Source organism: Vanellus vanellus (assembly GCF_965231255.1).
Source record: "Vanellus vanellus genome assembly, chromosome: 8".
Classification (NCBI taxonomy): Eukaryota; Metazoa; Chordata; class Aves; order Charadriiformes; family Charadriidae; genus Vanellus; species Vanellus vanellus.
The window spans coordinates 15,351,377-15,366,987 of record NC_138913.1 but is presented as its reverse complement, the minus strand read 5'-3'; the positions used below and the strand labels follow the sequence as shown (position 1 = coordinate 15,366,987).

Below are 15,611 nucleotides of genomic sequence, written 5' to 3'. Positions count from 1 at the left end.
CATCAGGATAGCCCCATGGTCACTTACTCTTCAGACCCTTGGTCCACCAGCCGGTGCCGATTGTGGTGGTAGCTAGCGGTGGGAGTGGCACACTGAGGGGTGGCCCAGCTCTTCCCCCTCATGGACCACTGGTGGGCTTGAGGGACACAGGTATTTCCAGGCTGGTGCTTAAAGAAATTGTTATAGTTCAGCCTGCATTGTTCCAAGGATGAACCTCTGGTTTTATTTTAATCCAGGGTGAATCAGATCATCAACTCAGGATGCCTTAATGGTGTCTCAGCTGAGCAGAGTTTGAGCGTCTGAGATGGCTTGGCTAGATTTGCTAATCTTAATGTAAACGTTCTTGGAGATAGATAAAAAAGCTTAAGAGGTCTGTATGTCTTTTCCTTCCCTACTGGAAGCCTTACTAGTGAGATCAATAACTGAACTTCCTAAGACATGTCCAGCAGCATTCTTGGGCAAAGGCTGAGCTGCAAAGATCTGGAGCAACCATTCCTGCTGTATGTGCATCTGGATTGGATGAGGGTGGAGACAGAAGTTCACCAGCAGGAGATTGATGGTCATTAATCACCACTGATCATTTTCTAGAAGCCCAAGCCAGCTGAGAACATGCTCACGAGAGCATTTCTGGTTGCTCAAACTGCAGAAATCAGCACTGTTCACAAGCTGGAAAAAGACATTGCTGTGCCCATGGCAGAAGTGTCACCTTCCCTCCCGGCTTGTGACTTTAGCAGGGAGAGCTAGGATCAGAGGAAAGTGAATGCTGAGGTTGCATCGCCATAGGGTGGCATGACGCTTGGAGCACTGAGGGCTCCTGTGTCCACTTTGGGTATCCTGGTAGGATTTTAGTGCCCAGAATGGTAAATCCAGCCCCCGTGAACATATCCAATCCTTAGAGCTTAAAGTGGGATGGAGGGAGCGGTGACAGCTGATTGTGGTGGTGGGGCCGTGTCAGACTGTCAGCGCTGCCCAGCAGGGCAGATCCCGTTTGTTAGTGCTGCAGCCTGTAATGGGATAAATTAAGTGTCTGTTTGCCTGCAATTAGTCCATGGTGGAATCTGCCTCTGCAGGGATTCGGTTTGCATTATTTGCACGCATAGCGAGGGAGTGGGGATGGTGTTCCATTGCCTGGATGTGGTTTGTGGGACTAGGCACACCTGAAGGGGACCGAATTAAGCTTTAGGGTGCTCCACTGGAGGGAGAGATCTCTGGCACGGCAGGGGACAAGGCACGGGACTGCAGGGCTGAGCACTGAATATCTGACCTGAGCCGGCCGTGCTCTCCCCCCTCCTGCTGCCCATGGTGGGGACAAACAAGCCAAGCAATAACAGCCCTCACAGGCTGCATTTTTGGGCTGAACTTTCTGTTGTTGTAGTTCTGACATTCTGGGTCACTTTGGGCTATGTTGTGCTTTTCTTCTTGTGCTGTTTTGATCTTCATGTGAAAACAAGTTCCTGATCCTTTTTGTCGCCAGATCACCCGGTGCGGGGCGAGCTGTGCAAACGCCAGCCTGCCCTCCTACCGAGCCCTCTGCCCCGCGGGGCTCACACCTCGCTGCTAAAAGGTTTTCCAGGCAAAAACACAAGTTGATGAAGCCTGAGTGTCTTTGTTAAAAAAAAAAAAATAATCTTTGCTATTTTTATACTTCTAGCAAGATAAAAATGCGTTCTAGGTGTGAAATAAGAGGTGCCAGCTCCAGCTGTGTGACGTGCCACGTGCGCAGGCTTGAAGCATCAGTTGGGAAAGTGATTGTGGGGGCAGAGAAAGGTTACAGGCTGATGGTGGGGTCTCTCAGTTGCCACTCATGTTTTCCTCCCCACTTCATGCAGCTCTCTACCTCACCAGTGCTGCCCAGGGTGATTTATCCTGGCATTGCTCCTTTGTACTCAAAGCATTCCCAGCAAAAGCAGCAAGGTAATGTGGTTGGAGTTGCAGCTGAAAGAGATGCTAGCGTCCTGGTACCTGTTCCAACGGCAGACCAGGAGGTGTTTTCCAAGCAGGACGTGGTGCCTGGGGCTGCGCACTGTGGCTGTGACTCTGCAGCCCTGTGTGTGCACCCGTGCTAGTAGTTGTGCATGTGAACCACGGCTGTGCCAGCACATGTTCAACACCGAGGCCTTAAAAGCAGAGTAGTGAGCATGGGGCAAAATGTCAGAGAGCTTGGGGAGAGTCAGCAGAGCTTTCCTGAGCTTGCTTACGGAGCTGTGGACTGGCCCCCTCAGGGCAGAGTAGGCTGGCCTGGCTGGGAAAGGTCTGGGTGCCATCTTCCCATGTCCGCAGCAACGGGGAGGATGGATGGAGGTCAATCCACTTGGCTGTGTTGGATCCTTGTTACCTACTTGGCCCGTCAGAGGAGGTAAATGGGTGCAGACCAGCGTTATTTTGTAGATGATGCACCATTTTCTGTGAGGCAGTGCTGTTCTCAACAGCTGCCTGTTGGCTGTCTGGCTGTAGGCTGCACAGGGGCTCGCAGGAAACGGAGGAGTAAGAGAACAGCAAATAGGAAACATCGCGGAGCCTGCTTGCACATCCTGAAGGTAGGGGGAAACCTCCAGACAGCAAAACAGGATGGCACGGGAGCGTTTCCACTTATTTGACTCATGCTGAAACAATGCCCGGCTGCTGTTTGTCTTGGACAAATGCATTTCTCTGAGCAACAGGATCTCCTGGCCCTCCTGCAAGGCAAACCCTGGAGTTTAACTGTTGCACAGCCGGGGTCTGGCCTGACCTTTGGGGTGGCTCAGGGTGGGTTGGAATGGCCTGTGGAGAGTGGTAGCTCCTGCTGAAGCTGTACATGGATCTCCCTGCAGATCCACCTCCCTGCCATGCCCTGCAGGGCGGTGTCTGGTAGGGGGTCCTGGGTGAGGAGGGGGAGGTTGCAGGAGCCCACGGCTGGGTGCAGGAGTTGGTCTGAGGTCCAAGACCGTCGAGGTCAGGTTTGCTTCTCTCCAGCCACAGTGGGGGAAGCGGCACTCTGTCCATGGGTCAGGCGTATTGTCCTTCCTGCAGCTTTTGGACCTGATGTGTGACACAGGGTACAGTCAACACCTCTGTGGATGGGGTCACAGGCAGAGTTTCGTCCCACAAGAGGCTGCCCCCACTGGCAGCATTGCTGGGGACACTGGTGCTGTGCACTAGGCTCGTAGAAGCTTGTGGGCAGCACTCCTGCCTGTTGACGTTTGCAGGCTGGCCTGCAGGCAGAGCCTTTTCCCAGCAGTGACATATGCCTGCTCATGTGTCTGCCTGCACAGCATCCGCACCACGGCCAAGACCGGGAGCTCCTGCTTCAGCGAGAATGATTTTGATGGGAAGATTAAAATCTGCATCTGAAGTTTGCGTCGTTCAAAAGGCTTTCCATGCAAGGAGTTCTTCTGCAGAGTTATAACCTTAATTAAAAATCCTATTGTCCCCTGCAGCATTTCAGCTACCCAGGCGTGCTGGCACTGTCCTATCCACCAGGCTACAGAGGGCGGGCGATGATGCTCTGTATAAATACTTATGTTGCACTGGGCCTTCCATGTCAGATCCTGGCCAAACTGAGAAGTCCAGGCTCTCCTGTGCTCTCAGCCCTGAAAAGAAACACGAGCAAGCATTGCAAGCCAGCTACCAGGCTGGCAGGCAAAGTCACCGTCCCCAGAGCATGTATGGGGTGCGTGCCTGGCCTGGAGAGTGGTGTAGCCCCACGGTCCCGGCTGCAGTGGGTCTGAGTGATGGGGAAGAGAAGCATGGCTTGCTGTGGGTCAGCCTCCTGACCGGGCATGAGCAGCAGAGGCTGCATGGGGGCACAGTGGAGGTATCCACCAGGGCACAGTGAGGGCATCTACACGAGGATGCTGCTGCAGCATGGACCTCCCTGGGGGCCTCTGTGCCAGCCTGACTCAGCTCAGCACTGCCGGCTGCTGAAGGGAGAAGCCTCCCCGTTTCAAAGCAGCCTTGTGGCTGAGATGAATGGAGCGGGGAACACTGCGGCACTCCCCAAAATGTCCTGAAAACTCAGATTACAGAAGGCAGAGCTTAAACCTTATTCTTACCGAGTTTCCTGGTTATAGATCCCTCCGGTCACACTGGTGGTATGCGAGAGGAAGCAGAATGGCCGTATTGATTGCACAGCTGCTCTCAGCAGCCTCAGGCTGACCCTGAACTGGTATGCCACACCGTGTTCCCCGCTGCCATCCCCATGGCCATCCCTGCCTCTTTGCTTCCTACTTGATGCCAGTGCTGTTACTGGCACTGCCACATGACAGTGAGTTCTGGGTGCCCTCCAGTTGGGCACTTGGAGTTGGGGCTGTTCAGCCTGGAGAAGAGAAGGGGCCGGGGAGATCTTATTGTGGCCTTCCAGCACCTAAAGGGGGCCTACAGGAGAGCTGGGGAAGGACTTTTTACTAGGGCACGTAGCAATAGGACGAGGGGGAATGGCTTTAAACTGGAAGAGGGCAGGTTTAGATTAAACATTAGGAAGAAGTTTTTCACTCTGAGGGTGGTAAGGCACTGGCACAGGTTGCCCAGAGAGGTTGTTGAGGCCCCATCCCTGGAGGTGTTCAAGGCCAGCCTGGACATGGCCTTGGGCAACCTGGTCTAGTGGGAGGTGTCCCTGTCTATGGCAGGGGGGGTCAGAACTCGATGATCTTCAAGGTCCTTTCCAACCTAAACCATTCTGTGATTCCAGTGCTGGCACTGCCTGGGGCCCTCAGTGCTGCCCACACGTTGCTTGCCCCAGTGGTCTCGTTGGGGAGGACCTAACCCACAGGACCTCAAGCAGGTGCCTTTACCCCCTTGCTCCAGCTGGGAGCAAGATACCTGCTAGCTGCCTGTGATGGTGGACCTCAGGAGAAGTCCCAGACCTTCTCAGGTCTGAGAGAGCACATAGCTGGGGCTGGAAGGGCGACTGCTGCCTCCATTCCTGCCATTGGGTGAGATCTTCACTGCTAAAGTTGGAGGTGTCTTAGGAATCCACAGTGCTGGAAATTATAAAAGTTTGTCCTGCAGGAAAGGATATCTACATCAAAGGGACAGCTACAGACTACAAAGGACCGACACTTGAGTCCTTGTATGGCTGCAAGGCCGTTCGCCTTTGTTTCTGCCTAAAGCCTAGGGAGAGCTCAAACAGGACATTATTTTGTGGAAAGCTAAAGCTTTGTTTCTGCTTGTGATGGTGTGGGAGCTGCTGTAGGTGTGCTATGTGCTGCATGGGTTTTGTTTGTTTAAAAGCTGGTGAAATAATCCTGAGAAGCTCATTAATGAGTGGAAGCGAGCCCATGCAATCTCCAGACCTGGAGGCATGGCACTTGCAGTGCTTGATGCTTGCTGGGAGCTCAGCAGCAGCGGTGCTAAGTCAGTTTGTCAGATGTTTGGAAGAGGATCGGAGTTATCCTGGGCTGTGAGGAGGCTAATGCTGAATCCACAGCCAGGCTGGGCTGTCGGTGCATCTGGGCTGAGACAGTACGTCCTGTACCTTCTCTTGGGATCTAAAAAAAACCTGCGAAGTACTGCTGACAGCTGCGAGCAAAGAGGAGCAGCTGGATTCCTTGTGTATTAGCTGAGGCAGTGGTGGTGGTTGTGAGACACAGCAGTGCAGGTAGGCTGTTGCCTGGGCTGGAGCTTTCCAGAGCTGGAGGTAACCATCTCCAGCAGGCAGGTCCTTCTGCCTGAGTTTGCCTGGGTTGGTGGGCTCCTCATGCAGGCAGGTTGCCCTGATTTGGAGACTTTGCTCTTTTCCAAGTGTTTTTGCCTGGGGGAAGCAGGAAGCTGCCTGCGACGGGCTCTGTGTTTCCCAAGCCCCTCAGTCAGCGAAGGCAGGAGAATGTGCCTTACCTGTGCCCCGCCAGGCATGGTGATGCCACTGCTGCCTGCCCACAGCCCTGCAAGCCGGACCCTGCACGCTTTGGATTTTAAACCATTTTAAGGCTTTGATTTGATTTGTAGCAAGTGCTGCTGCTTGATGCATGGAAGGGAACGGTTCTAGGAATTCTTTGGCAATGGCTGCCCAGAAGCAGTCAAAATTACAGAACAAGCAGAACCTGAGAGGAACTGGCAGCAAAATTGATTTCGGGAATTCAGCATTACTTTCTGATAAAGGTAGAGGGTTTTGTTGTTTACATCTGTGCGCATCATTATTAAGTAGGACCCGTTGCACTCCCATTACCAAGCAAACTTGAAACGTCATTTAAAAACAATGAATACATTGGACAAGATCTGACAACCACAACTGTGCATCGATTAGCACAAATACTGTTAATTATATTAATACTATTAACTGTCCCCTTTGAGATTTGGGTATTACAAACATGATTTTTTCCAGCAACCAAGGCACTCTGTGTGTTTGGCTAAGGCAGTCGGGACTCTCCAAGCACGGGTTCAAGCTTTCCCTCCAAGGACTTTGCTGTCTGCAAAGAGCACACGTGGGTGGTGGTTCTCATTTGCAACGGCTGCCTGAGAAGTTTGCCGTGACTTTGCTACAGGTCTTATTTTGTTGACCATAGCACACAAGTTCAGGGTTCATCAGGTGAGCATGTATCTGTTACCATACCTGCACTTGTCTTCAAGTCCTGAACTTCTCCATTTCAGCTCCTGAGTGTCTTGGTTTTGGTGTGTAGAGGTAGGTGTCACACTGGTGGCGTCTTGGGGTTGCTGGTACCTGGCTGCGCTGGTAGATCATCAGCCCCTGCACACTAAATGTCACGAGCAAGTTGTTAGATCCAGTTGGGTATTTGCACAACTGCTGTCATCTTCAGGGGTTACTTTTTTGTCATGGGAGAGGCATGAACTGAAGAAAGGGCAGGTCCGTGCTGGGCAATGATGCTTTTTGGGAGGTCACAGCTTGGTTTGGGGCTGCTAAGAAAAATGTTGTTCATGGCCAGTGGCAAGGCCCAAGCTGGCCTGTGCAGCGTGGTATTCATGACTCCTTGCACGCCAGTGAAGGTTTTGCAGGGTGGTAGGGAGGGGAGTCTGGGTTGTAGATGCTAGCAGAGGTCTCAAACCAGCCCAGCTTGGCTCTTGAATATGTTTGCTCTGGGAAGTGGCTGCTGGGGCTGAGCATCCAGAGGTGAGCCAGGAGGAGCGGATGGGGCCTCTCTGGCAGCCGGAGGGCAGCTGGGGCCACTTAGCCAAGGGCTTCCTCACCTCACTTCTTGGTGAAGAAGGAGCTTGCAAGAGCTGAAGCCCTTTGATGGAGGAACGAACAAACAAACAAACAGCAGGAAATTGAGAGGTTTTGCTGCATAGCTGAGATGTTTTCTGGAGTGCTGCTGTGCTGAGGCCACATAGGGAAGCTTCCAACAATCCTCTGGAGGTTCCCGCAATGCCCTCCTACTCTCTGAAGCCCAGTGGCAGTTTCCTCCATGCCAGGACTCCCCTGTAGCAGCACAGCGTCCCGTGGCCAGAGCTCCTGAACAGGGATCGAGGGATGGAGGCCTTTTATTTCTCCTCCCCACAGCAGCAGGTGAGCATCTGTGAAGAGAGAGCATCACCCCAGTTCCTGAGAGCCCCGTCAGTGGGCAAGGGAGGCTGGGGACAGGCTGCCCACACCTCTGAGGCAGGCAGGAGAGCACTGCCGGAGCAGAGACCATTCACAGTTGTTACAGAAATCTGCCATTTTGGCAATAATGAGGCCTGTGGTGTTTTAGAGTGTCCCCGTGAACGGGCTGCTCCCCAGCCTTCCCTGGTGCTGAGTGAGCGGATGCTCTGATGCACACAGCCGATGGCTCTGTGCTGCTGCTAGTGCCACGGGCGTTTGATCTATAGAGGAAACCGATGCAACCCAGACGGGGATTTATGGTCCCACCTCTATACAGAGTGTGATTTTAGCACTGGCGTGGGGTGCAAAAATTTTACATGGTGAGGGGGCCAGCCTTGAAAAACCATGTCCCAAGGAAAGGTTTCGCTTGTGAGCTGTGTTTGCAAGTTGCTACTAATCATCTGTTTAAGTGTGCCCATTTTTAGACTGCTAAGTCCATGCAGAAATGTAATCATCGAGAATCAATTTGCTGCTCCAAATACAGGCTTTTAAAAGTTTGGCATGCAGAATGTGCTATAGTAGAGACAGCACTGTACAGACATAATTTGTGCATTACGTGAGAAGTTTATTAAGGAATTACTGATGTCTTCATTGAAGAGCTTAGTCTGTTGGTCTGTCAGCATTTTCCAGGGGAGCCCTGGAGGTCCTGCCTGAGCTGGACCCTCACCTTGAACTCATCAGAGGAGGGTAACGCGATCCTGGTGTGCACACCAACGCATCCTGCCCTTTGTCCCAGGCTGGGAATTGGGGTTGCTTTGTCCCAGGGTGACATTTTCCCCTGCAGAGCGGGGGTTACTGCTGTGTTGGTGATGCCACCGCACATCGTTGGGTGCATGGTGCTCCCGAGAAGCGCGGAGCTGGAATTTCCTGGGTTACACAAGCTGCTCAGCCTCACTAAGGCGCTCTGGGCCAGGCTGGTACTGAACCTGCTGCCCAGGCTCCTTAAGGCGTTTAGTGTTTGCACATGGGAAATAAGCAATTAGCAACAAGGGCCGCTTTGTTGCAAAGCATCCGTCTGCAGCAGCGCTGAGCTCGCCTGGCCGAGGTCCGGCAGTGCCAGGGCGGGAAGGGGGAGCCTGGGTCGAATCCTGTTCTGGGTGCAGCCGTGGGGTGGCTGCTTCCCTCCAGCTGCAGCAGAAACTTAGAAGGGGTCATCTTCGCTGCAGAGATGCCTGTTAGTGGTGGGGAGCTGGAGGAAGAGGAGACGGCCTTTTCCCAAGGGTTAATCTTGGTCACAGTGGTGGTAAGGGGCTGGCAGCTGCCTGCCACAGGGAGGTTTAGCCAAGAGGAGGAGAGGGGTGCAGGGAGGTTTCTTGGCTGTTCTCTTCTTGCTGAGGATTAGGGGGGAAAGCCACTGTCATCCCCTGGACAGATGGTGCCATCGTCCTCATGCCACTCTTCCCTCCCCACTGCCCACACCCTGTCTTCTCGGCGGGCCAGAAGCCGCTGGTGGGGGGTCCTCCAGGCTGCTGTGGGACCCAGGTTGCTTTTAAGCCTGTATCTGTTGTCCCCAGAAGCCTTTACAATTATTTACCCACTCTGTTCTCTCCCCCTCCATTTCAAACACATCCCCACCATCCCCATCAGGTTACTGCATACTTCCCGCTGGGGCTCCCATCCCATCCGCCTCCTCAGCTGGCTCGCCGGGGCCCCACAGGTACTGGACACCAGGCAGATGGGTGGCTCGGCCAGGGATTGCTCTGTGGGACCGCAGCCACACGCCACGTTCTCCTGCCCACCCCTGGGGAACGCTGGCAGCGGCACGGAGCAGAGGAGCATGGCATGCTCGCACCTCGTAGCTTATTGTAGAGGAACAGCGGCGTTTGCCAGCAGCTGCAGCTGGGGATAACGCTGCCAGCCGTCTATTTTCTGGCTCAGGAACCGAAAAGCATATTTAGAGGTAGCAAGAGTGTGCACTTGTTGTTGTAGTTGGTGTTTGGACTGGCAGGGCTGCTGTTGGAGTGGTGTAGAGAGGGATGGCTGGCAGCCTGTGCTTCCCTTCTGTGGCAGGAGCCCCATGCCCAGGTGGCTGGGGATGGATGGTGCTTGGGGTCCTCCAGCCCCTGACCCCCAGGGGAGAGGCTCAAGTATGTCCTCAAGGTGCTGGCCTGCTGCTGCTGCCAGTCCTTCCCTCCCAAGCAGCTTGCCCAAACTGCCAGTGCTGGCAACAGGTGGGAACAAACCAGTGAGCTCCAGCAAGGAATTTACTGGTCCGGGGATGTTTATTGCATCCAGAATCTTGCAGGCCCCTTATTTATGCAGGTTTATCCCATGGCTGTGGGTTTCACTTCCCCTTTGGTGAAGAAGAGGCTGTGCATCCTTCCCCCCCAGGTACCACGCTGCTCAGGCTCATGCAGTGTACATGCACAGTGGCTTTTGGAGACCCCGCAGCCTTTCAGGAGCATCCTCTGACTGCAGCTATGCTAGGGCTGGCCCAGCATCTCATTTCGTGTCACTTCTTTTTGACCTAGCTCCTCAGTTCCTGGGCTGCAGTGCCTAGAGGGGATCCCACAGGCTGTCTGAGTTTCTGGAGATGCAGCCGCATGGGAAGGATCCATGTCCTCATCAGCAAGGCCAGCGGCAACTGCGCAGCTGGTGTGGCAGGGTTGCAGCTCCTTGAACATCTCAGGTGGGTACAGCCATGCAAGCCCTGTTTGCTGCCTGTGGGGCCAGTGCTTTGGGCTTGCTGCTGGTCACCCAGCTGGCAGTAACTCCTCCACTGTGCCTTTCCTGCCGGCAAGGGCACCCCACTGCTTTATCAGCAGTTTCCAGCTCATCCCATAAGGTTATCCCATAACCAGACCTGAAGTAAGCAGGAGAAGGACCTGCAAAATACAGCTGATAAGTGGAGTGGTCCCTTATCCCCCTGGCAGCTATCCCCAGCGAGGCATTTTAAAGCCTGCAATGGCAGCTCTGAGAGCTGGGGCTCGTGGCCACCGGCCTGCGATGCCGGGAGGTGTGGCTGGAGCGCCCTGCGCTGGGCCAGCAAGGGAAGTCCTGGTGGAAGCAGGAGTTTTTTTATCTGTGCTGCGTGGGTCCGGCGTTTGAATGCTTGGAAATGCTCTTCTCCAGATGTTTCCTAGCACACGCCTGCTCTGTTTATAAACAGCTCCTCAAAGCAAAGCCTGTCAGGGCTGCAGGCGGGCGCTCGCGGCAGTGGCCCCGTACAGCTCCCCCACACCCCGCTATGGGGTCGGGGGCCCAGGGTCACCTCTTTCCCCTCCCATCTAGAGGGGCCAAGGCGATTAACAAAAGCCCAAAATGCCTCCTCTTCCTTTCTCCTTCCCTCCTCCCAGCCAGCAGCTTCCTGCCCCGTTGCATCCCGCGGTGCCGGCATCTCCGGGATGCCTTCCTGCCCTGGCTTTTGGGGAGCACAGAGGAGGGTACCTCGGAGCCACGGCCAGTGGCACGCTGCCCTGCCTGAACCGCCTGTCCCAAGGGAGATCCCGGCTGGTCCAGGGGCTTGGGACAGGGAGACATTTGCATTGCATCCAACCAGAGTTTCAGTTCCTTAATGGAGTGTTTGTCTTGGAGGGGGGGACTGCACCCCCGGCAGCCCAGCCCCTCCTTGGATCCTGGCAGCACACTTGTCAAGATCTTGTGATTTTCCCCCTATGTTTTGCCAAAATTTAAGCCAGGTGCCAAGGGGCAATGTCAGGCAGGACAGAGCAGCGTGGGGCGCAGACTGGGTTAGCTGTTTGGCTGGTTGTTGTGCTTCCCCGGCCCCAGGTCCTCCAAAGAAAATTATGCTCTTGTACGCACCACTCCTTCCTGTTCCAGCTGGGTGGAGGTGCCTTTCAACCATGCTCTTCTCTGTCCTGGCCCCTGCAGAAGGAGTGAGCCGAAAGCCTCTGTTAGAAGGACAAAAGCCGAGCGAAATCCAGGCTAAACAGATGCTGCCAGAATACCTTTCCCTTGGTTGGCCAGAGACCAGCACTGGAAAGGCTGCGGCGCGGTGCTGCAAGCGGGTTCCTGAGCTGTCAGCGCTGCGGAGCCACCCGCAGCTCGTCGCATCCTGGATCTCGCCCTAGCATCGCTCCCTGGGGATGGCTCACTCTCTCCCCCCCACCAGCTCTGCTCCCCTGCGGTCTCTGCGCGTGGCCGGGGGAGGATGGCCCCATCACGCCAGCGCCGGGAGGAAGGGCTGAACAATTGCTGCTTGTCAGTCTGTCTTCTATCCCTGCAGAAAAGGGCATGTTGCTCCCCTCTCGTTACCAGCCGTCGCCAAGTAATCCACTGGGGAACGGCATTGCTCAAAAATTGAGTCATTTAACACAGATGTGCTTTCTCCCCTCTGTGGCCTGGCTGCTGCGGCAGGGCAGTGCTGAGGGCTTGGGCATTCGCATTTTTCCTATTCTAGCTGCTTGCAGGGGCTGTAATTTTGTCCCTTAGCTTGGGCAGCGTGTGTTTTTTGGAGGTAAGAACGTGCTGTGGAGCTGGAAAGGTGCCTCCCTCCGTGGCACTGCTCCCCCTCTCCCTTCTACGAGCTTCTAGAATCATTTTTTGGGCATGGGGATGGCTTTCTGGCACTGCTAGGGAGAAGCAGAGGGAGCGGAATATCCAGAGATGGGCTTGTGCCAGTCTCTACTCAGACCCTGGGACCTGAGCACCTTGGGAGGCTGATCGGTGCAAGGCTGGGTCTTGTCTCAAGCTTCCCTCTAATGCTGCATGGAGAACACTTTGCCTTTCTTTTCTCATGAGCATCCACGAGTCGTCTGCGGTGGCCTGGTGCCTGTCCTCAAGACATAACTGCTCTTTGCACGGGCAGAGCCCTTTTATCCCTTCCCTGCCCTTTAGATCAAACAAGCATTGCTGCCTACGGGCTCCCATGAGGCAGCCGGTCCCTGGGAGGCATGGAGATGGCTGCTCAAAACCTGAACCCTCCTTCCATGGAAAACTGGCACTTGGAAAAACCCTTTCTGTCCTGAATCAGGTGAAAGGGAACCGTGTAAAGACCCTTAATGAGATGAGAAATATCAGAGGTTTGAATCTAAAGCATCTAAATAAAAAGATCTAAGGAAGTGATGCTGTGTGATGGTTGTGGTTCTCCAGATCAGGAAATAAAAAAGGTGCTCGTGGTTGACATCATTAATAGATCCACATCTTCTGCTGGGATAATTCTGCTGGTGGCTGTTGAATCCTGTCTCTTGCCTTGGCCAGTCTTGCAGTGCTGTGCTGGGGATCTGGAGGACAGGCCAGAAGGATGGATTTAATAGTTTGATCTCTGTAGAAGCTGTAGGATTCCCTGAGCAAGTGCCTATTGGAGCTGAACACAGCTTCTTACAAGAAAAAATTCAATTTAAATGTTTGCAGTGGGGGAGTACCCACCGCTACTATGGAGCTGTCCCAGGGACTAAAGTCCCTGGATCTTCTTACATCCTAATTAGCCCAGCTTCAGCTTCCCAGCATGAGACCACTTTAAACCTTTGGGTGCTAAATGCACGCTGTCTAGCACCAAATTCTTGTTTCCTGGAGGTGCATGAAGACTGTGGTTGGTGTCTGACGGATTCAGAGAGGAGCCATCAGCAGGCTTGGGTTATTCTTTCTAGCAGCATTTCTCCCAGACATCTTCACAGTGAGGTGCAAAAAGAAAAAAAAAAGAAAAAAAAACACGCTGTAGTTTTACCTTAAGTGTTAAGGCTGGAAGGAGAGCGCAGTGCTGGCACCCCTGGGCTGTCAGATGGTGGGGTGGGGACTGTGGGTCCCTCCTGCCCTCCTCCGAACCTCAGGCTTGGCCAGCTCTAAGCTGCCTGGCTTTGCAGCAGAGGGTGCTGCTTGGGGGCAGACTTTCCATCTGAATGGGAGCGATTTTGGGGGGCAGATTCAACCCCAGCTGCTTGGGTAATAGCATGGGATGAATTCAATTCCAGCATGTGGGAGCAGCCGGTGTGCGTATGGTGGGGTGTGCTCACTGCCCCAGGGCTGAGGAAGGAGCCAAAGACATTTTTGGGCCGCTTGCTTAGGTAGCCTAAATTTTTCCCATTTGAATCACCCACTGGAGTTAGTTTTGTGTATTGCCAGACTTGCACCGCTCTCTGGCAGCTGGAAATTAGCTAATGAAGACAAAGTCTGCCAGAGCTGCTACATCTGAGCCTTCCTGGGGCTGCAAGCGCTGAAGGCAGTGCTTGTTTAGCTAATGAGATGTTGGCATTGGTTTTTGCTTTTTATTTTTATTTTGAAGAAATATTTCTGCCACTCAGATTTATTTTAAGCCTTCTTTTTGCACAGCCTCAAACCGGGGCTCATCTTTGATCTGGAACTTCCCCATAATCAAATAATAATAATAATAATGATGCTGTGATCTTTGCTGCTGAGATCCCATTAACTGCAGGACATTTCCTTGGCATGGGGGCGTTTCTGGTGGTTCACCCTAGGCACTGGGAATGTGGTTTTGTCTCCCCGCACAGCCGTGTGAGCAGTCACGCAATCATGTGTCCTGTTGGCTCACCAGAGCTATGCTGGTAGAAACAGAAGGGGCTTTAGGAGAGAGCAGGAAGAGTGGCTTGAGGTCTGGACAATATCCTGTGCATGGGAATGGAGAGAGCCACAGCCTGTGAAGCACCGAACTGCTCTGGGATGCTGGTTGCCTCCAGCCAGCAGAAGACGAGCACTGCAAGATCCCTTGGATGGATGGTAGATCCCGTGCTGTGATCCAGACCTGCCCAGACTTGAGGTTGCTGCTCTTCAGGCTGTGCTCCCTCACTCCCCTGTTCCTGTTTTTCCTCTCTTTGCAGGCACACGTTCTGGCAGTATCGCCGTGAGAACCCCCAAACCAAAGTGGGGGACCCCCCTCCTGACGGGCTGCCCGGCTTCAATAGTGGCGTCCTTCTCCTGAACCTTGAAGCTATGAGGCAGTCCAAGCTCTACAACCAGCTACTGGAGCCCACCATGGTGCAGAAGCTGACAGAGAAGTACCACTTCAAGGGCCACCTCGGGGACCAGGATTTCTTCACCATGGTAGGGATGGAGCACCCAGAGCTCTTCCATGTGCTCGACTGCACGTGGAACCGGCAGCTTTGCACGTGGTGGAGGGACCATGGATACAGTGACGTGTTCGACCAGTACTTCCAGTGCGAGGGTGAGGTCAAAATTTACCATGGGAACTGCAACACTCCGATCCCTGAAGACTAGGGCTCCCGCCGCCCCTGGGAGCAGCTCTGACTGCAGCAAGCCCTGCAAAGCCGTAGTGGCTGCACCAGCAGTCCCTTGGGAAGGGTGGCCAACCCTGATCTATTGCATCCCAGGGGGATCCCTAGGGATCCCAGGAGCGTTCAGTATCCCACTGCCTGTAGCCTCACCCCTCCAGGAGGAAGCACGGTCTGGTAGTTGGAGTAGAACATTCACAGTCACCATGCCACCAACTCCTGGCTCTACCTGGGACAAGTCCATGGTGCCCATCTGTGAGACAGCCACCAGGGCACGGGGACAGCTGAGGGGCCGCCAGGTGACCGCTGCTTTTGCACATGGCAGGGTGCTGCTCTGTGGGTGCTGTGCAGCCTTGCCTTGTCTGATGATCAGCAGGAGGCCACAACTGGGCAGTTGGGTTTCATTTTGGCATTCCTCAGTGGCCCATTTCTGCAACTCACACAGAGCATCTGTCTGGTCCCTCTGGAGAGCAGACACCGTCCTCAGGTCATCTTCCTTTTGAAGCATTCCAGAAAGGCACGAGGGTTTTAAAGACTGAAACGCTGTTTTAAATTGGGTTACTTACAAACAAAAATTGAATGCTAGATGAGCTTTAAAGCTTCCCATTGGTCCTTCTTAGCAATAAAAGCTTTACTGCCCTGTCTTGTCTTAAAAGCATTCAGTGAGCGTGTACCAATAGGTTCATTTTTCTAGCTTTGCCTTTAACCTTTTGTACGAGAATAAAGCTGCAAATGTAAGACACGCTTGGCTGTTTTTCTGCGGCACAACGGAAGTCCTTTGCGATAGGAGGTTTCATGCTCTTCTTATCATGATTAAAAAGTAGTTGGTGTATATCTGTTGGGCAGTTGAATGTGGTGCCCCATGTAGCTTATCGCTCTGATTATCCCACGTCTGTCCTGAGCAAGTGCTGTGAATGAGCGGGCTTCAGGCATGAGCACTCTGCTCCCTGAGT

General features: G+C 53.7%; 1 protein-coding gene across 1 annotated transcript in view; it reads left to right on the top strand.

The window, feature by feature from the left end:
- Nucleotides 1–15,396, top strand: part of XXYLT1 (xyloside xylosyltransferase 1) — a 37,969-nt gene extending 22,573 nt beyond the window's left edge. The window contains exon 4 of the mRNA XM_082486826.1: nucleotides 14,248–15,396. Coding sequence (XP_082342952.1) covers nucleotides 14,248–14,644 — 397 coding nt within the window. The 3' untranslated portion in view covers nucleotides 14,645–15,396. The remainder of the gene's footprint in view (nucleotides 1–14,247) is intronic.
- Nucleotides 15,397–15,611: the final 215 nt, after the last annotated feature.